The sequence below is a fragment of the Typopeltis vanoorti genome, chromosome 1, assembly GCF_054136105.1.
Source record: "Typopeltis vanoorti isolate ZY-2024b chromosome 1, IOZ_Tvanoo_1.0, whole genome shotgun sequence".
Lineage (NCBI taxonomy): Eukaryota > Metazoa > Arthropoda > Arachnida > Uropygi > Thelyphonidae > Typopeltis > Typopeltis vanoorti.
In genome coordinates this window covers 48,168,589-48,191,632 of record NC_143549.1, presented here as the reverse complement: position 1 = coordinate 48,191,632, position 23,044 = coordinate 48,168,589, and the positions used below count along the sequence as shown (strand labels likewise).

General features: G+C 35.4%; 1 protein-coding gene across 1 annotated transcript in view; it reads left to right on the top strand.

The window, feature by feature from the left end:
• The window catches only part of Dna2 (DNA replication helicase/nuclease 2), a 310,882-nt gene that overhangs the window by 167,695 nt on the left and 120,143 nt on the right, over positions 1 to 23,044 (top strand). Inside the window, exon 10 of the mRNA XM_090416054.1 lies at positions 16,824 to 17,078. Within this exon, the coding sequence (XP_090272180.1) occupies positions 16,824 to 17,078 (255 nt within the window). The remainder of the gene's footprint in view (positions 1 to 16,823; positions 17,079 to 23,044) is intronic.

Sequence of the window (23,044 nt, the reverse complement as noted above, 5' to 3'; positions counted from 1 at the left end):
ATTTCACAAGTAAGCAAACAGACAACTAAGTCAAGTTTGTGCCTGCACTTGTCTGTTTGCTTACTTGAGAAATGGATTAAAACCAGGTTTATATTTAAAATAGCTTGGTATCTTTAACGTATATTATACCCAAGGTAAAAAAACTTTCTACACCCTCGTATAACGGGGTACTTATACAACGCGGTTTCGCTATAATGCGGTCTATAAATTGTAGCAACCCTTGTTCAATGCGGTACTTATACAATGCGGTTTCGATATAACGCGGTCTACAAATTGCAGTAATCCTTCATCATTTCATATATTTTTCACTGCGTGACTTAAAAATCAAATTTCTTCATTAAATTTGTGTCTGCCCTTATTGTGCATGTAGTTATAAGTAGCGAATTTTAGGGGAAATACCCTTTAGCATGCATGCACATCAAGTGTTTTTACCTGTAAAGTGTTAATTATTGTTGTATACGTTGTCTTCGTTTTCTGCCAGTAAAACGTATTAAAAATCATGTGTGTTAATCTAAAGCTGAGCACTTTATTTTCTGGTGAGTTACATACAATATGTAATGTTTTTTTTTATGTAAAAAAATTATTTCTATAGTAATTGCTGCTTAAAGGGCTTTTGCAAAATGGTTGAAAATGAAATTAGTGAATTAATTGATGAGGAAATGAATTTAAATTAGGAGGAACTGGTACAATTAATAGATGACGTCGAACCAAATGGAGGGGAAAGTTCTGTTGAAGATTCTGATTGTGATGAATCCGTTAAAAAATTCAGTTTAAAGAAATTAGCAAAAGGATTGGACTTGGCAAGAAAGTTAGGAAGCTATTTTACCGATAAAGATCCCTCAACGGAGGGCTCCGGAAAATTCAAGAGACAATTGGATATTTGTTTAGCTCCGTATTATGAACTTAATAAAAAAATTGCAGCATAGTTATAAACAAGGTCTTATTACTGACTTCTTGTTAACTAAACCAGCCGAAGTATGGAATTAGAATTATACAAATGATGTCCAAGAGATTTCAAGTGACAACAACTTCCGGCCATTCTTAAATAAAGAAATTCCGATTACTTGTAACATCTACGAAATGTTCGTTTTGAAGACAGTGATGATGATTAAAATATGCACTTTATTATGTGGAATGATGTTTACGTAAAATTTGTAATTTTATAAGTTTATATTATATATTTGTTCCATAGTTTATATGTTTTCTTAACTTACATGAATTACAAGAATTAAATAAAAATATTTTTTTATTGGGTATGTCATTGTTGTTTATATAATTTAATTTAAAAAAAATAATAATTTCGGAACCTAACCCTACTTTTTCTATGTGATCTGAGGCTCGCATAACGCGGCATTTCTATGGAACCTAACATCCGCGTTATACGAGGGTTACCTGTATATAAAATCCTCAATGTAGATCTATGACAGTTCTATATGATTAAATTTACATTACTAGTAATAATGTAATTTATGAGATATTTTTGAAATATTTTGAAAAATAATATTTTTCCTTCATATTACTTTTCCTACTTCAATATTCTCATCCCATATTTCTGTCTTTTAGAGCACTGATTGAATCAATATATCTAGATCTTGATTTCATATAGGTCATTTGCTTGCCATCTTAGAAGCAAACATTTTACTAACCTTTTCTCTTCCATTCTATTCAAATGACCATTCCACATTAGCTCCACACACACACACCTTCTCTCTTTTCAGATACTAATATTGTCATGTTTCTTGCTGATATTTTCATTTTTAATAGGATTTTGCCATTGATTTCATCTGTTCATTCTCATAATTCTCGGAACTCTGATATCCGTGGTCTATAGTCTTGGTTCAACTGCTTTATTTATCATCCAACTCTCAGATCAATAAGTTAAAGTAGTTTAAACACTATCTTGTATATTGTTTATGGTTTAATATTTTGGCTAATTTCTCTCTTATTCCATATAAATTTATTCATTTGGCTTTCCATCATGCCAGCTTTGTTTATTCTGTCTATTTCCATCTTTACTAAAAACTGTGATGAAATATTTTACTTGTTCCATAGTTCTCCATTGAGAATGCAGTTGAAGTTTTTTATGTTCCTGCCTATTTTCATAGTTTTTGATCTTTATTTCCAATTTTTGTGACAAAATTTGTTATAGCTGCTCTTCAGTTTAGTTAGAGAATCCTGGAAACTTGTTATTTCTTTAGGAGTAAACATAAGCAGTGTAAGTCTCTGGCATGATCTGCATAAAGCAAAGATTTATGTTTGATATCTCTGATTCCAATATCGGCTTTAATGCCACTTTCTTTCATAATAAGATTCATATGGATGATTAATAAGGATGGCAATGATGTGCACCCTTATCTTATTCCTGATTTTACATTAAACTATATTCCTGTACCTCCTTCAATTCTAACTGCTTACTTACAACTCAAATATAGTTTGTGTATTGTTCTGTATAATATTCCATTTACCCCCTATATATATATATATATATATATATATATATAGGGGTAAAAAATTCCTTGTAATTCTCACATTCAGTTTTATTCCTGTTTTATAGATTGAAACTATGAGAACTCCAGTCCATGTCTGGAATTTGAACTCCTGACCAAGCCTTCTGAATTCATAGCCACTTCAAATTTTATACCTCTATATTTTGAGCATTTATCATTGTATATCATCCACTCCAAGTGCCTTTCCACATTTCAGGATTTTTATAACTTTTTATGCCCCATATTGATATGTGAGCCTGTTTGCATTTTTCTTGAATTATCTAATACTACTGTTTTGTTACTGCTTGTTTCATTTGTCTTTGAACTAATTATTACAGACAGAATCTGTTTATCTTCAGTCTTCATGGTACCTTTATTGTTTTGGGTGCCTTTTACAGTATTTTTTCTCTTCAATTTCTAAGCTTTTCAATAGTCTTCAGAACATTTTGTCACCTTCCTGATATGTGTCATCTGTACTCTAACAGAGGTCTTTCCATGACTTTTATTTAACTGCTTTTCCACACAGCATATCTTTCTTACATTTTTTTTCTATATTCTTTTAAGGCATCTCCTGAATTATTTGCTACAATTTTTTTACTTATTTTTTCCATCACTGCCTCTTTAACTTTGTATATCTACCATGGTGTTCTTATTTTTCTGTGCTTGAAGACAATTCACAACATGTCTCTATAGTTTTTACATGCCTGTGTGTAAAAACTATGAGAACTCAAGCGCACGCACACACACACTGATCCCATACATGCAGCTCCAATGGCAATAAGCACATCAGTACCATGTGTATGTGTGGGTGGGTACAGGTGGATTCAGATAAGTTTTTAAGAGTTGCAAGTTGTAGTTGTGTGGAAATACTTTGCAAGGAAGACTGTTCCAGATCTTCTTCAATCTAGATCAGTCTACTGCTGAATGAAGGTTCCCCTCAATTTTCTCCATTCCATTTTTTTTTTTTTTTCATCCATTGCATTCTAACAATTGTGAAAATTTCATCTTGCCATCTCTTTCTTCGTCATCCTCTTTGTCTGCAACCATACATAGATCTTCATTCTGTCAGTAATTTAATCCATCTTGTGTTATATCTTGCATCATGTCCATTTTGAATGGAGAGGGAGAGTGTCCACTCCTTAAGTTTTTCACACTTAGCATATTCCTTTTCATTCTTCTCTAAGTAACTTTCAGTTTGTGAATCTTGTTTTGAGTTAAGTTTCAGGTTTCACTGCCATATGTAATTACAAATAAGACCGATGATTAAAAGCTTTCCCCCTTCAAATAAATGGAAATATCACCTTTGAAGATATACCTTTTATACTCCCAGAAGCCATCTACCATATTTGTATCCTTCTTTTTATTTCTTCTGTTTGTTCATTTTTATTTTATTTCATTTTTTTGCCCCAGATAAAAATATGAATCTACTTTCTTCACTTCTCTATCTTCAAGTATAATTCTATGTTGGTGTTAAATTGTCATTCACGATTACTTAATTTTATTTCTAGGTCTTCTGCACCTTCTCCCAAGAGAAATATATCATCAGCAAAACACAAATGAGTTTGAAACTTTCTGTTGATTTTAATTCTTCTATTCTTCTAGTTCAATTCATGAAAAACTTTCTCTAAGGCATATGCAAAAAGTTTGGGAGATATTGTATTGTGTTATTCCTCTATTTACGGGAACATTTTTACTCTTCTTATTCAATTTGATAACAGATTTTTTATTTGACCCACACACAAAAGATAACGAGACTTATAGCAGAATTAGTTCCATATGTGGGGGCAAGAGGATAAGAAGAAGAAAGATGACTCTGTTCACATTCTGTTTGAACAGCTGAAGGTTGTATTTTTTGGAGGAAGACAGTGTTGGAGGCTGTTCCAAAGAACAGAAGTAGATGGAATAAAAGAGGAGGCAGGGAAAGTTGGTTTGGGTGTTTCAGCAATGAACCATAATAATAATAGTGACCAATTCAACAGACCACTGTCCTTGAAAGTATCTGTAGAGGCACAAGCCATAAACTGAAGTAAAGAAATAGTGAGCCTAGCAAACAATCTGAATCTTGAAGTGAATAATGACAACATAGTTCAACTCATAAAAAATACTCCTGAAGAATTGTCGAACTGGAAGAACAACATTTTCAGGAGAAGGAGAACAAAAAAAGGAAGAGGGAAAAGAGAAACAAGAAGAGGTAGTTAAACAATTCACAGTAAAGGGTCTTGCAGAAATGTTCTCTGCAGTTAGTAATGTTCACAAAAATGGTTGAAGACACTGGCCCCAATGTTGAACACTACTTATTAGTAGAAAGGAAAGTACATGATACATTTGCTTGCTATAAACAAATTTATGATGAAAAGAAGAGGAATAAGCAAATCACATTGGACATTTTCGTCAAAAAAACAAAGGTTACACCAGAAGAGCTGCAGCTTGGTCCTTCACATAGGGAAGGTAATGAAGATGTGATTGTCAAGGAAGATTTGGGTGATTATTCTCCTGTTTTATAGTGGCAGTAATGCACAGTTTTAAGGTTTAAAAATTAAAATGACAGTATACTTATTACGGTTAAGTCCCTAATCCCTACAACCCTTGTTGATTTAATGTACCGACTTACATCCAGCCACTACTTGACACTACTTAATTTTTATAAAATTAAATGAATTACAAGGCTGTATTTTTGCATTCTGGAATTCCTAAGTAATGATGGCATTAGTGATAATTACTTTGCATTGCAATTTACACATTGAATTAATGTGTTAGCAAAGCTTTTGGAAGTAATTTTAGCATTTCTAGCTAGACTGCTCGTTAAAGTTGACTCTCTGATTGTTGCTTTTGTCTACTATATTTCATAACTAATTTTTTTTTTTTTAAATTTATTTGGTCAAAATTACCCAGGGGGGCTCACTATATTCACTGTATATTTGGGAGGGTCATTGGTAAGGAAGAGATCTAGGGTATTTGGGGAGTGATTTGGGTTATCTGGTATTCTGGTCGGCTTTTGAACTATTTGCGTAAGGTTAGGTGATGGCAAATATTTCAGCGTCTCTGTCTGCAGGATCTGTACAACTGGAAGAAGAAAGCCAGTTGGTGTTATGGACATTAAAATCACCTAGGAAGATTTATTTATTTATGCATATGGCTTTATGGAACTGACAAGTGAAATGTACAATCACAATCTCCAGAAACAAATGATGAAAATCTTAGCATGTAAAAGTTCATTACATAAAAGGCACGAACTGCATTCGAAGTCTTCCTTTTTTTTATAAAAAAAAAGCAAAAGTAATGTGTTATAATTGAGTCAGAGAAAATTATCATCCTACTGCACCAAATATGAAACCAAACAACAAGACTTCATGTTTTCTCTCAATGCATCACAACACAAATGTAGCTGTATCCAAGGTTTTATTAGAGAGCAGTTGTGACTATTGTGAAAACTTGATCCATTAGAGAAAACCCATTTAACTTTGCATCATCATTTTCTAGCACAAGGAGGAATTCTGCTGATACTTCGACGAGGACTATGAGAGCAGCTATGAGAATAACATCTTCGTGGTGAATAGTGCCTTGAATCTTTATTTCCTCCATAACCACCGCCGCCACCACCATACCAACTACAGGTCAATATCCAGACTGGAAAGCCAATCCAAGGCCTCATCCATCACCTTGTGGATGTCCCGTAGGCCACCACCATGAAATTGGCACCTTGGGCAATCGTTCACAATATGAGTAATTGTCTGAGCCACGGGAGAACAATCACAATAAGGGTGGTCACACAGCCCCCATTTATGTAGTAGGTGGCCACATCTGCCCTAGTTAGTCCTGATCCTGTTGATTGATGACCAAATCTTCCTAGGAAGAGCAAAACCAGGCTGCAGAGCACAGGGATCTTCTACTAGGAAGCTGTTTGTTGGGAGATTGTTGGACCATTATTTGATGTGCTTGTCAGCGTGTCGCAAGTCACTTTTACTAGGCATGGAAAGTTCGTTCCGTCCTTTCTTTTGTTAATGGGTCCGAAACGATGGTACCTGATGATATTTTTTGAATCGATGTTGAATCCTTCTGCTAATTTGATGATGTCTTCTTTTAGTGCTTTTCCGTTTTCCTTTGGAAAGTTCAAAATAATGGTGTTGAATTTTTTTGTTTTTGGCCTCCATCGAGTCGTGTACAGTTGATGCAATTAGGTCATGGAGTTCATTTGCAGGGAAGGGTGAACTTGCATTGTGGTGCTGATTGCCAGTTGGTTCGAGTTTGGTTTCCAGGGCTCGTATTTTAGAGGAAAGAGTTTCATTCATAGCATTGATGTGCTGTTCGAGGTTTTCAATTCGTTTGCCTAATTTCAGAAGTTGTTTTACAGGCAGGAGGCACAGCGAACAGAAATAGGGCTGGTTAAGGTCGATATATATCTTGTATGCCGATTTGTGTATTTTTTGGCAGGAGATGTGTAACTAGTGGCAGCAGAACTCGCACATTATATCCTCTTTTTTTTATTGCTGATATCAATTTTACAGCTGTGGCACTTTGTGTTTTTGTTGGTGATTGACGGCGTTATGCTGGCAAGACACAGGTGCTTGTTCGTCATTGGCTTTTGTTGCCGCCATCTTTACTTTGCACGGTGGGCATAGCGGGCACTTGCATGTGGCTGATTTTTTGATCGAAATATAACTGTTTTAATGCAATAAATAATATAAGAAACGAGTCCATAATATTAATTACTCCATTGTACAGATCAGTTCCTGGATAGGAATTCATTGATCTCATTAAATTAAACTTGTCAAGAAATTATATGTTTGTTTAATCCTTTATCCATATGTAAGAATGTTTGCATGTGAAGTACTTCACAACTGGGCTGCTTTCATATAGGGGTTGATGACTTCTTATCAGTCTTGTTAATATCTCATAATGCAGAGCACACATCCTTATAGACATGTATAATATTTTCATTATGAGAAGAGTCACTATCCAGACCAGTTTTGACCTTTATTCAGGTGAAAAAAAAAAGTAGTTAGTATAAGGGTACAAGAGAGCCTAATAGTATTAGGAGAAAGAAAAGGCAGATAGAAGTATGAGAGATAGAGTAAAGGCCTCAGATCCTTTATGTCATCGTATAGCCAAATGCTATCATTTTCTCTTTTTCACCAGTCTCATGCAGCTGAACAACCAAAAAAACATTTGAAACTAAAGCACAAAGATAACTGATACCCAGGTGGTTAGCCACATCAAATTAACCACCTTGATTTGGGCTTCTCAGCCTGGAATTGTTCTGTAGTCATCCCTGCTAGTTCTGGCCATAAGACCACAATGAACTAAGAAGATGGAACTATTTAAAAAAACCTCTCCTAGTAAAAATAGACAGAATTTTATTCCCCCCCCCCGGTGAATATTACATAATGTGGGTGGTCTATGCCATCTAGCGTAGGAATTTGGTATCTCCTAGAATGCTTCTTTCTAAATACAAAAATAAATTATCTGACTGAAGAATAAAATTTCCATAATATAATGTTGCAAAGTATTTTGGGAAAAAAAGCATTTGTATGTGATATTACTGGTTTTCAAATCCATGTTTTTTACTAAGAAAAAACATGAATTAAAATGGTATTTTAATTCATTAATTATAAAAATTTAAATTTTCTTCCATTGCTGACAGGTGGAGATTGCTGGGGAAAAAAAAACTTATTCTGGTGTAAGTAATAATGGAATGCCCAACACATTACATAATCTGTTCCAAATACACAATGCAAGAGGGCAGCTGTAGAATGCATTTTCTACTGTTTGCAGTTGGTAACAGATGTCATAGTACCTCCATTTGATAGTGTTTACTGGAAGGTGACCATATGCAATTCTTCAATCAAGATCCCTCCTGTTAGGGTCTCCTTGGAACTTCAGTAAGCTATCAAAGTATTATTGTCAGTACCCATTGAAGTTCCTGGTAAAAGAGGTTAACGATTTCTTTATACCAAGTTTTGCTTTTATTAATGGAAAGAATGTCAATGCCAGAATGTTGAAGTGTTCAAGAACAATCTCAACTGTTGGCCTTTTATAATCATTTATGGTTAAATTTAGCTAAAAACAAATATGACCTCAAGATTCTTATAGATAAAGCCCTAAGTGCAGCAAACAGTATGGCCTCAGTTTCAACTTTAAAAAGACGGAAGTCATGATAATTTCAAGAGAAAAGGAAATAAAAAAGAAGATGAAATTAGAAGGGGGATTGAAATCGCAAAGTCAGCTTTCAATAGTATGAAAAATCTACTGACATTTAGAGAATTAAATCTGAAAACAAGACAAAGAATTTCCAAATACTACATATGGTCCACATTATTATATGGAGTAGAGACATGGACACGTCGATCTGAGTGTGAAAAAACTGGAGGTCTTTGAAATGTGGATTCTGCGAAGAATTATGAAGATATCATGGAAAAACGAAAAAGACAAAAGAAGAGGTACTAGAGATGTTGGCATAAACAGAAGCCTGATAAAAGAAATTAAAAAGAGAAAAGTCAGCTATTTTGGACATATTCTTAGACATAACTGCCTACAAAGGACACTTCTCTAAGGAACTGTTGAGGAAAAGAAAAGGAGAGGAAGACAAGACTGGAATGGATGAAAAATATAGAAGACCTATCTCTTATACAAGGAATGCAGCAGAGAGGCACAGAATAGGACATTGTGGAAATACATAGTAGTCGATCTCCTGAAGGAAGAAGACACCTGACAGGATAGGAATCATTTACTCCAGTACTCCATTGTGATTAGTTTTTCACACCAATTTGCTGGATGTGGAACAGAAATAGATGTAAAATAGAAGTAACATTATCAAATGCTTGAGATAGCATCGCCATTGACTATTTATTTTCTATTAACTAAGCAGAGTAGATCTTGTAGCAGAAACAGATTATATCTACTGCTTGGCCTGGACCTCCATACACCAATGTGCTTTTAATTATGTATCTCATTCCTAATTGAGCATGTTATTGATAATGAAAAAAAAAATCTTATTGTCAGTATTAGATAGAGAAATAGGCTCCAGCTGTTAAGCTATGATCTCTGTTAAGTTTTTTTAGCTGCTGCTGTATTCTTATTTTAAAATTTCTTTCTTCCACTTTTTTTTTTTTTTTTTTTTTTTTTTTTTTGCCTTTCCACTTGTTGGTTTGCTATGAATCAGCTTCTCTCTTTATACAGGTCTTTCAACTTTTTCTTTTGAGGAAAGTTTCTTCCTTTCAGCTTTCAGTCATATTCTGCTTTACTGCTTGTTGGAATTTTAATGATATATATATATATCCCAGTTCCAAGTAACATTATTCCATTTGAACAGGAAATCTGGAGTTTAGTTGAAAATATCAGTGGGAAAATTGGTGCAAAATCTCCATGGTCTGGAACTGATCTCTGCTTGTTCCATGCAGTGGAATTTAAGTAGAACTGGTTATGTTTTGACATGTTGATGTCAAGTTGTTTTATCTGAGTTTTCCTATTTATAAGGGAAGAAGAGATATAAATTTGATCTAGGTGGGTACCTTGATTCATGTATGTGTAAGCTTGGAGATTAGGATTGCAAATCCTTCATATGCCTGCTAGTTGAGCATTGTCAATGCATTTTTAACTGTGTATATCCCACTTTTCCACTTTTGGGAGTGCTCTCCTATTTGTATAATGTGGGATTTTCAATACAATTCTTGTATTGAAACCATTGGACAGAGCATAAACACTAATTAACCTTATTACACATCCACAGTATTTCCAGTCAATATTCTCCCTTCTGCATCTCTCTCTCTCTCTGGATATTACAGAATGGAACAAGAATAAGAATCCCTACTCCAGCGCTGTTAAATCTTTCAATGCTCCATTAGGAAAGAAGTGGACATCTATCCGTTAAAGATTTTATATCTTTGTACCTGCAAAAAGTATATTTCATGAAGAAACAAAAACTTGATATTATGGCATAATATAAGTTTCCATACAGCATCTTGTTTAAATGGAATCATCATACATTTAAAGATGCAATGCAGAAGGGAGATGATATGATTAGTGAAGTATCATTGGTATGTCTTTAACTTCTAGAATTTGAATGAGCCTAATGAGTTCTTCAATCTGTGAAGAAGAACTGTACCCTACTTGTAAATTCTTTTCTATTTTTTTACAGTTGCTTGACATTATTTCAATTTCATGGCTACTGTTCTTGATTTGGAAGCTAATTATTTTCTTTTTATATAGATGATAATCATACTAATAAAACTTATCAGTAAATTTTATTATTTTTTCTATAATTTCTTTAATTAAATTTAATTTAATTTATCTCTTGCCTTCCCTTTATTAGTACGAAATGGTTCCTCATAGTCCATAAACTCGTCTGAGCCTCAGGAGTCTTCATTTCATGATCCACAACTTCTCCATCTTTATGTTTTTTATTATTTCTTCTCATTTTAGATTTTGTTCCTGTTTTTAGTTCATCTTTTAATATTTTTTTTGTTTATCCTCAGTTTTTTTTTTATTAATTCATCTTTTCTTTTTGATAATATTGTTTGCATATTAAGTTCTTTCAGATGTCTTATTTGCTTTTCTGTTTCTTCTAGTTTCTCCTTGTATAACAGTTTTCATTTGTTTGCACTTGGTCTTGTATCTGTTTAGTTGTCATACTAGACTGATTATTGTTAATTTCAGCTGTTTTTCCATTTATATTTGACTCGGAAAGTGGTTCCTGCAATTCTGGACTTTTTGGGCTAATTTATGGTGATTTTGTCAAAACGTTTTTGTTATTTTACCAAGTATAGTTTGTGTGAAAGCACCATCTTCATTACACTGAATTGGAAGATCCAGGAACTCTTCTTTCCATTCCTGTGATAGTTCACCATAACTCAAGTTGGACTGATGTTGGCAAAATTTGGTACATGCATTTTCATATCCATTGTGAAGGAGACCTCACCAGAAAGCCAGTTTGAATCTTCACCTGATATACTCTTTTGTATGTTACTGCTTTTACTTCATTTTGAGGTCTGGAGAAAGCAATGCAATGGTACATGCAGAAAACAGAAATGTAATAAGAATTTCATTTCTGTTTTCTGCATGTACCATTGCATATCTCCCAATTTTTACTGTTTTAATCTGGCTTCTTATATTACAGGAATTATTTTGCTACCTTGTAATGTAAAACTCTGTGGTAGTAGTTTATCCCTTGTTTCCACATCTTTAACTACAATTAAATTAAATGTTTCCTTCTGCTGTATACCTTGAAAGAATAAATCTTGGTTGCCCCAACTATCTCTTTTAAAACTTTAATCACCTGTCTCTCTTCTTCACATCCTGGAATTTCAATTCCTAGAGTTCAGAGGAATTGGTACCATTATCTCAAGAGGAAGAAAAAAACTACACCTCATCTTTTGATTATAAGTAAAGCCTTTCAGTCATAAGACTGAAATTAAATGAATAATGATACAGAAAAAATTTCACACCACCAGCAAATGCTGTAGCTGAGCTATAAAATGGTGGCCTTGATATGGCCAAAAATAATATTATAATGCAAATCTTAACTGCAGTAGCATCAATAAAATAAAAATGAATATCAAAATGAAAAATAAAGTACATGTCTTGCTGAAATCTGAGGTCTCATCAGTTAGAGCTAGTCCCACAAGAGATAAGATACCAAGGTTTAATTAATGCTCCTAACTCTGCCCTTTTTGACTACTTGTCCCTAAAAATCGATTTCTTACAAGCTAATAACTCAGATTGTGAGATTGTCCTCCCTATGGCATTTTTGCTATAGCCATTATTTATAAATGTAATGCTAATAATTTGTAATTCTTCTTTAAGAGCTTGTTCATTAGAACAAATTGTTAGAGTTATAACAATTTGCTCTAATGAACAAGCTCTTAAAGAAGAATTGCAAATTATTAGCAATACATTTATAAATAATGGCTGTAGCAAAAATAATAAAGTTCTTCATAAAACTTCATCAAAAAATACATATAATATACATTACAATAAAACCATAGCTATTCCATACATTAAAGGGTTATCAGAAAAAATAAATTCTATACCATTATAATCTTAATGCCACTTTTAGACCACCTATAAAATTAAAAACATATTCAACTCCTCTAAGGATCCTCTCTCCCATTGGCTCATCCTAAGTTTATTGTATCTATTGCATTCATAACTTCATATTAGTGGAATATGAATAACTTCATATTCCACTAATATGAAGGACGAACAATCCCTATTCATAAAAAAGAACACAAACGACACATTAAATTTAACAATTTTGGTGAAGCAGTCCTCTCATATCATACTCTTAATACCGTACACCAAATTGATTGGAAAAGTAAGTTCTTTACATTATGCAAAAACTTGTATGAACGGAAATTTAAAAAGTCCTGTGAAATTTTGATTAACCATCCTAATTTTAACAATAATGGTGGTATAAAAATCCCAAGAATTTGGATGACCCACTTAGTTCTTCAAGTTTTCCACAAACCCTGACTTTAGGACTCTAAGCAATTATTTCAGTTTTTATTGGCCATGTTCCATACTGTTTTGTTTTAATTTATTTTTGTAACCAAATAGATAATAATAACAGGACTCTAGCTTTCATGTTGTAAGTTTTTTTTTTTTTTTCACTAGAGGTCAGACCAATAATTTTAATGGTTGACCAAGTCAGTGTAATTTTATCATATCATGTAGACTGTAGTGCGACTTGATTCTTTGTACAGCTGCATATATTTCAGATGATGATCTTAATATGAAGGTTGAAAAATCAAGTGATTATTTTGGTTTATATTAAACTGAAGTTTTACTCTAATGTGGCAGTTATTTCCATAATTTTATGATGAATCATTCTACCAACATTCTTGACCTTTACTTAACCAGGTCCCCTTCGAAATACGCTGCGGATGTCTGCTCTCTCTCTCTCCTTGGCAATTCTGACCACAGTCTTATTCAAGTCTCCTTCTCTGTAGTTCATTCTCCTAGATAATCTCAGCCTCATAGCCTATAGTATTATAATTGTGCCAACTGGGATAACCTTTGGAATTATGCTGCTTTTCCATGATCAGATTACTGTTTTTGCTCTCTGAATCCAAACATCTCACTGAATTAATAACAAATACATCCTCACTGAAATGAGAACTTTCATTCCCCACTCCACTGCAACCCCACCCCCCACCTCTGATCTGTATTCAATCCCTGGTTCTCAAAAAAATATAAATGGTTCTATCATCCTTGATAAAAATGCAGCTTGTGTTCAATGTGTCCAGGTCCACCAGGCGGCGTCGGTGAATAAGCTACTTTAAATTTGTGCTCTCCAATTTACTGTTATTGCGAGTGTTTTTCCATTGAAATTAACCATCAAATGGAAACCCAACAGCGGTTACTGAACTGCGGAATACTTCAGTACAAACTGTAAGTAGCTATAGTGTATTAATCCAACTATTCTTCCAATTCTTAATCAACCACGTGTAAACGCACACAATGCCTACCGTACACAGCAAAGATGGCGGCATCAAAAGTGAACTAGCACCACGTGTCTCGCCAGCTCAGTGCCTTCGACTGCCACCGATATACCTACTACATGCCACAGCTGCAAAACTGGTGTCACAGACAGAAAAAAGGGCATATTCTGCGAGTTCTGTTGCCACTGGTTGCACGCTTCCTGCATGAAAATTGACGAAGCTGCGCAAAAGCTACTTATCGAACTTAATCAGCCGTTCTTCTGTTCGCTGTGCCTCCGTTCAGTAAAACAACTACTGGAACATAGGTAAACGTGTCGAAAACCTCGAACAGCACATCAATGCTTTAAATGAAACTTTTACCTCCAAAATACAGGCAGTCGAAACTAAGCTAGAACAAATTGAAAACCAGCACAATGCAAGCTCCACTCCATCAGCAAAAGAACTTTGCGATCTAATCACAGCAACGGTAAACGACTTGATGAAGGCTAAACAAAAAAAAAATTGAATGCCATCATTTTGAATTTCCTGACAGAAAACGGAAAATCATTGCAAGAGGACATCAACAAACTCGCTGAAGAATGCAACATTGATCCTAAGAATATCGTCAGGTGCTACTGTTTCGGGCCTATAAATAAAAGGAAGGATAGTACGAACTTCCTGCGCCTAGTAAAAGTGACTTGCGACACGCCGACAACCTCATCAAAAATAATACAGTGATCAACAACAAGTTCAAAGACACCTGACCCCCAATCGCGCATACGTGCACAACCAGACCCATCATTTGCACAAAGGGAACAAAGACGCCAGCTTCGAAGAAAAATGTCAAACAGTGACAACAACTGGACCATCGACTACAGACAAGATAAACTGGTGAAAAAACCAAGTGATGCCACTAGCAGCCACCAAGGAGACCAGCATACAGGCACCCCATAAGAAATGTGCCAGACCCAAGCTGTTCAACATACGACACACAAAACCCTACACGTTCACTTCACCAACATCCGTGACCTAAACTCCAACCTGAATAGTGTCCACTACCACCAACAGTCTACCAAACCCCACCCACTCTTCCTGGCAGAAACACAAATCTCAACCTTCCAAACTACTCATTCTTCAGCAACTTTCATCCCAAGGGTGGTGTTTGCACATACATTTGCTCTGACATCCTTGCCAGAGAGCACCCAACTTTGACCTCCTTTGGTTGAAAATATTCCTTCCCCACTCAGTCCAATTCATCTGCTGTCTCTATTGCTCCCCCAACACAACCAACCACCCTGACTCTTTAATTTCCTCTCCCTAAAAGTCGACTTTCTCCAATCCCACTTTCCCAACAATGAAATCATCCTCCTAGGCAATTTTAACGTCCACAACATTAGCTGGCTTTTCTCCTTCAGCTGTACAGATCTTGCAGGCAGAGATGCTGAAATATTTGCCATCACTAACGACCTTATACAACTTGTCCAGATGCCAACCAGAATATCAGATAACCCAAACCACTCCCCAGACACCCTAGATCTCTTCCTCACCAATGACCCCCTCCAAATACACAGTGAAAGTAGTGATCCCCCCCCCCCTGGGCAATTCTGACCACAACCTAGTGCTCAACTTCTCCCCCATACAATAATGTACATTCCCACACAAGAGTAGTTTGGCATTATAATAACCCTTCCCCCCCTCCACAATAAAGATTACACCAAATCTATCACCATCCCCTACATCCGAGGCACCTCTCAGAAAATAACCAATATCCTCAAAAAATATGACCTGACTTCTTGTTATAGACCATATAAAAAGTTGGCATCCCTTATCTGCTCTACCAAAGACCAACCACTTCCCCTAGACCTACCTGGTGTATACCAGGTCCCTTGCAGCTGCAAATTGTCCTACTTTGGCCAAACAGGCAGAACAACAAATATCAGGATTTCAGAACACAAAGACTACATCTGGTTTCACCAGTACAGCCGCTCTGGGCTGGCAGACCATGCTTTAGATACCCACCATAGAATTCGTTGGAAGAAAACAAAAATAATACACCGTAGCAAGTTTAAATACGAGAGATTATTCAAGGAATCTTCAGCAGCTCTAAAAAACGTTCCTAACCTCAACAAATTTGGGTGCATGAAACTACCCCAAATTTGGGAGACTTACATTTTGAGAACTTCAGCCCAACTGCCAAGTCAACCAAATTAGCCCACCAGAGGGCACCATTAGGACTTTAGGAACAATATTAGTTTCTTGCTTTCTTCCTCATTTGCTTTTGTTAGTGCCTGCGTGCACATACCATATCTTTATGTTCCTGAAGATGGCAACGTGACGTTGCCGAAATATAGACGTTATTTATGAAAGTTATCTTTCCATATGATTTTTCCTGAGTTGGCACTCAAATTATGCAAAATATCAAGGGCCTACTAACCAATTCAGTTGAACATTCCTTATTTTGCATATGCACTGACATCCCATCTATCTCTATTGCTAAATTCTTATCCATATACAATAAGATTGAACTAGAACTCCCTTCTCATGCACTTATTTCCCTTAATCCAATGCAGTGGTAATGCTGTGCTCTTAGATATGCCAGGTTGGAAGGTGAGAACAGAGAAAGCACTCATTGAATAACTGAAATATTTTATTTATTAAGTACACCATATTTTGCTATTAGCATTAGTGTTGTAAACTTCCAGATAAGGACATGCTCTCAGGATTTTTTCCCATAGAATTATTTTTGATTTAAAGAAAAATATATAGCTAAAATTTGTAGCACTTATCTATAAATGGTTAAACTGGCGATCAAAAATGTAGTTTTATTTTTATGGACATTTTTGTTGTTGAGATAATGATTTCTTTCCCTGAACTTGTATTTTATTTATTTATTTATATGTTTCCTTATTTTTATCTTTTACAGGGAACAGAAAGGTTTATGTTTTGGAAAAATGATGCTGTCTTTTGCTACTTCTGATGAAGATACACTTGGAATGTATTACATTCACAATTTTAAGAGAAGTATAAATTACTCTGGTGCTTCAAGTTTAAAAAATGTTGGCCTCTGCGCTTCAGATCCAGTAATAGCTAGCAGTGAGCATAATAAACTTGAAATTGCATTGGCATCTGGTTGGGTTGTATTAGTTGCAGATAACCATGTTAAAGTAGCTCTAGACAGGTACAGAGGACAATTTCACACATGATTTAAGAAAGAAGTACATACAATCATTTAGCATAATTAGGTTATCTATTTTTTAGAAATATGTAACACAATTATGTTGTCTATTTTTATTATTTTTCTTCTAGAAGAAAAGATTCATATATGATTTAAGAATATATAATCATATATGAATTTAGCATAATTATGTTATCTACTTCTTAGATTATTATTTTTCTTCTTTTATAATTTAATTTTAATAAAATGAATCCATTTTTATAAATTGCTGAGGATTGTAATTTTTTTTTTTTTCCTTTTGCAAAAATGGTGAGCTGCTCTAAAGAATGCTTACATGCATAATACACAAAAATTTCAGCAGCTTTCTAGTGGCTGAAATAACAGGAAGAAAGATTAGCTACAAATAAGTTCCAACCAGACAGTTACATAGATGTTTCTTATTTTATTTTATTTATTTTTGTTAACATGTATGTCCTGGGTTTCTGTGTGTCATTTCGGGTTTATCCATGCTACAAATAATTTAAAATATGCATGATTAATTTTTTAAATAATTTTATGGTTTTACTGTTGAAGTTTAATAGGCCTTTACAAATAATGTAATAAATATATAAAAATATCATAGAGTATGAATTCATACTCTATGATCATTTAAAATTGATAAACAAATATGTATTCTCTATTGATCAAAGGAAGTTTGACGCAGCAGTAAAAGCAAAAAAAAAAAAAAAAAAAAAATTCATACAATAATAATAATAAAAATGAGCTCATAAGTTAAATTCCTAGAGATTTTGTCTGAACTGTAAATATTTATGATTGATTGCCTCCATAATATATATTTTGGATGGGTACCGTATTATATATATATAATGCACAAGAAATTAATAAGGGAATGTGTGTAGTTCAGTGGAAGTGACAAACTAGGGATGTTTGCCTCATAAACTCAAGAAAATTGACCATAGAACCCACTCTACTTCAGACATGAAAAATATTTTGTTAAAGTTAGAGACCACAAGATGGTGGCACATGTTAGCCATCTCTTCACTGAATGCACTTAAAATCAGTTACAATCTTGGGCCAGCTATCTCTGATTGACTTCCAGCCCACTCAATCTCCAGAAGTTATATAGGGATAAAACATCCTATAAGGGAATAAAAGGCATTACCTGATTTTTTTTTTTTTTTTTTTTTTTTGAAGAAATTAATTATAGTGTACTAGATGTTATGAGGAGATGGTGCAGAACATTAGTAGAATGGAAGTGAAGGAAGCCATAAAGAGGATGAAGAATGGAAAATCGGTGGGCCCTGACAGGATCCCAGTGGAGGCATGAAAGGCACTGGGAGAAGAGGGAATTGACCTGCTGTGGGACCTGTTAATAAAAGTTTGTCAACGGGAAAATATACCTGAGGAATGGAGGTAAAGTACTCTTGTTCCCATCTGCAAGAGTAAAGGGGATGCACAAGACTATAAGAATTACAGAGGAATAAATTGGATGTCCCTTGCAATGAAAATCTTAGAGAGGGTTCTCGATGGAAGAAGATGGAGATTGCAAAGGAGCAATTTGGCTTCATGCCTGGTCGATTAACGACAGATGATGGAAAAGTTTTGAGAGAAGCAACGGGAACTACATCTGGTATTTATTGATCTGGAGAAAGCGTATGATAGAGTGCCAAGGCAAGAAGTCTGGAGGTGTCTGAGGGAGAAGAAGGTACCAGAGAAATATGTCAGGTTGGTGCAGGAGATGTACAGAAATGTGAAGACAAGAGTTCGAACCTCCCTGGGAGAGACAGAAAGTTTTCCAGTGACAGTTGGCCTGCATCAAGGGTCAGCATTAAGTCCGTTCCTGTTTAATATTGTGATGGAGGTGGTGACGGAGGAGATGAGAGAAGATGTGCCTTGGACTGTGTTGTATGCAGATGACATCGTGCTGTGTGCACCATCAAGAGAAGTGGCAGCTAAAACTGGAAAGTTGGAGGAAAGAACTGGAAGAGCGAGATATGAGACTGAGCAGAAGTAAGACAGAGTATATGTGTTGCAAAGTGGATGGCAGCCAGGAAACAGATCTGGAGGTGGAAGGAAATGTCATCGGGAAGGTCGGTGACTTTAGATACTTAGGTTCAACAATGAAAGAGGGTGAGGCTGAGAAAGAAGTGGGATGCAGGATGGAGGAATTGGAGAGAGAGATGGCTGGAGTGCTATGCAATCAGAGGGTGCCGATCAATCTAAAAGGCAAAATCTACAGGACAGTAGTGAGACCAGCTATGACGTATGCTATGGAAACTGTGGCCCTAAGGAAAAATAACATCAGCAGAATGCTTAGGTGGATGTGCGGTGTGATCAGAAAGGATCGTCTGAGAAATGACTATGTAAGGGGACTGGTGAAAGTTACGAACTTAGGAGCAAAGATACAGGAGGCAAGGTTGAGATGGTTTGGTCATGTGATGAGGAGGACGGAAGAGTATGTGGGAAGAAAAGTCATGCAGATGGATGTGCAGGGGAGGAGGAAGCGCAGACGGCCAAAGAAGAGGACTTGAGGATGAAGAACTTGGATGTGGCTACAGCCCAAGACAGGAGGTTGTGGAGGAGACTCACCACAAACAGAAACCTTACTTAAGTGGGAAAAGCTGCAGAAGAAGAATTATAGTGTACTCCATTCTTTGGTCATGTTAGTGTAAATTTGTGTATTTTTATGGTTGTTTTGCTGAATTTTTATTTATTCTTGATTCTAAATGTATACTCAATATTTATCCGTTACTTGCTTGATTATACTTATTAAATTCTTGTCGTAACGCCAAGCTCTAAATACGTTGTTTGATTTAGTCTCCTATTCTTAATCCTCTCGACTTTACCCCCCCCCCCCTTGTCTCAAGGCCGTAATTATGATTCTTCACATACACAAAACTTTAGAACTAAGAAATTGCCTCTGGCTGGAGCCAATTTCTTTGTCAGAACTACTGGCGTTTTTCTATATTGGATTTTGAAAATTTATTTGTGTATCGACTGCACCATCAAAATTCATAGATAGGAATTGAATATCCTTCCAAAGAAAAACACTCAGCAAGACATGGAATTTTTCTCTTATACTTATTACTAAATCTAACAATGCAAAATTTCTATCAATCAGTCGTTGTTACTTATCTCTCAAGGTCACACAGATTCAATTTTTATGAGCAGTACATTGGTATGCAGGAATCAGGCAAATTATTTGACAAACAAAGCAATTTATTCATGCTAAAGGAATGTACAAAAAAGTTAACTCTAATCACACAATTATTTCTCAGACTCTATGCTTCTACAGCAACTTATGTTTGGAAATATGATTAATCCTCCTAGGTAAACAATTCTTTCTTAAACTACTTGTCTAAGGTACTACTTTAGCTATCACTTAGTCACACACAGAGCAATTTTACACATGCCAAACAATAGACAGGATTTGCTAATAAGCAATATTAAGCATATTAAATTTTCACCTTAAATTAATGCTATTCTATCTCACACATTTGAACAAGAAAATTTAATAATTAGCTATATGCCTTCAGTCCTCAAGTATTATTAACATAAAAAACTTGAGAGAAATCACTTCACCAATTCCGCCTCTAGGAAGAACAATATATTAAATCTTACTTTATGGTCGTCTGGTCCACACGAATAGATTCTTGAAATCACTAATCACTGCTACTTTCTGATCTTGGCTACGCACACGGGTACCTTTTTCTGAGATTAACGTGGTCACTTCTTACTTCTCTGAGATTGTCTGGAAACTTGGCAGCTTGAAATCCAGAACTGATTTTCTTCAAAAAAAAACTCAACCGAGTTATCTCGCACTTCGGGCATCTGTTGGATGGAACATAGTCTCCGACTTTGAATCGGCATAACTTTCTTGAACATCGTCCAGATCTGTAGCAATCGATATGAACCCCTCTTCCTTATGTGGCCATCTACCAGAAGACAATTTTCCCCTGCTATGGCTCACGAAAAACCCCTTGACGACTACAAACCATCTTCCGACAGCGAATACCAGGACTCTGTTTTTGATTCCGACCCAGTGAACCTTTTTCAGCCAATATCTCTCCCTTTTATCTTGCTCATTTGACCTTGTGTCCTGCTACGATTTTATTCCCTTGGGTGTTTCCTGGGTGTGCACCTGCCACTTTTTTTGCCATTGCGTTAAGGAGGGAAACTCCGTACATATTTGACTTTTGCAATAGTGATTGTCTTAGGTCATAAGTTAATCCATCTGGAATGTTTCTTTGTCTGGAACTTTCCTTTGTCACAATTTAATTTATACTTAACTTTCTTAGTTCTTTACAGACTTTTGGCAGTTACATTATTTAACAGTTCACAAAAAAAATATATCCATATTACTAAACTATAAAAAAAATGCTGATTAACCACAAATATTTTGTATGGAATTTCGTTTTCAAGTAAAATCAGTATATAAGGAATTTTTGAACAAAAATGCTTTTATACAAGATTTTACATTATATATCTCCATGAGTCAAAAGATTCATCATGGAGGATCCATTATTCAAACGATACCTGTCATATACCTCTCCTTAAGTTCATTCAAATTCTCAACCCACTCACCACACTCCAAGCAAAATATCTAGTCCTAGAATCCTTGCTAACCATTCTTTCACACAATTTCCATGGGTAATCTGCATTAAAAAACGCCTTCAATGTCAATCCTGTAAATGCTCTTGAACAACTTATGTGCTTCTATCATGGCTCCTCTTTTTCACCTACAGCTAGGTGAAAGCCCTCAGACCATCGATCTGTTCTCATTTGTCACTTGCCTCTGAATCCTCTCCACCACTTCTTCATTCTCGTGGAATCCAGGTAGCCAGATCTGTAGCAGTCCAGATGTGGTCTTATTAGTACCTTACATAGGAGAACAATAACTTCCCTATCCCTTCAACAACCACTTGATCCTTTTTGCTACCATCGCAATATTCCCTCTAAACTTCAACTCCCTGTCCATAATCACCTCCATTTCCTGACCTTATCAGTTTCCTGCAGTTCAATTCCATCAATATAGTACACACTTTTGATCTTTTCTCTGATCTGCGTCGCCTTCATTTACCATTGCTCTTCTAAGTTTATCATCATCAGCATACAATTGAATATTTCCTCTCAGATATTAATAATACCTATATTATATCATTGATGTACAAATTAAACAACAGAGGACCAAGTGTTGAGTCTTGTGGTACACCTCTGATCACCTACCTTCTCCTGGGCTCAACTTCTCCATAACCATTCTTCGATATCTGCCCATCAGCCATCCTCTAATTCAAATTACCAGATATCCAACCCTATTTGCTCCAGTTTATGCAACAGAGTTCTTCTGTGTGTAATCCTGTCAAATGCCTTTGCAATGTCTTGCAATATCACTGAGTAGCCATTTCCCCTATCCAACTCCATTGTCACTTTATTATAAAACACAAGCAAATGACTAAAGGCAAGACCTATCCTTGCTATCTGCCCAGTCTTGAAACTGACTTTCAGCAATCCTGAGATGCTGATTGACCTATGATGGACTAAGGACTGATCCTTGAGGTACACCACTGATTACTTGACTCTTGACAAAATTTACTCCTCCCCATATATGACTTTGTGATATCATCCTCTTATCCATGTTGTAAATGGAGAATATGGGATTGGATTATAATAGTTTATAATCCAATCCCATATTCCCCAATTTATGCAACAGTCTTCTATGCTATATTCTGTCAAAAGCCTTATCAAAATCCAAAAGTATCATGGTGTATCCCCCTTGTCTAACTCAGTGATAGATTTTGTAGAATCAAATGATTATGTTTTTTCAGACTATGAGGAACCAAAATGTCTGTATTAATATTTGCATCCAATGCTGATGATAGTGACAAGAAAGACTTGTTGATCACATTCACAAGTGAAGTATCATGCGATTGCAAAGTATTCTGAAAATATCTGTTAATTTCTTGCATCCT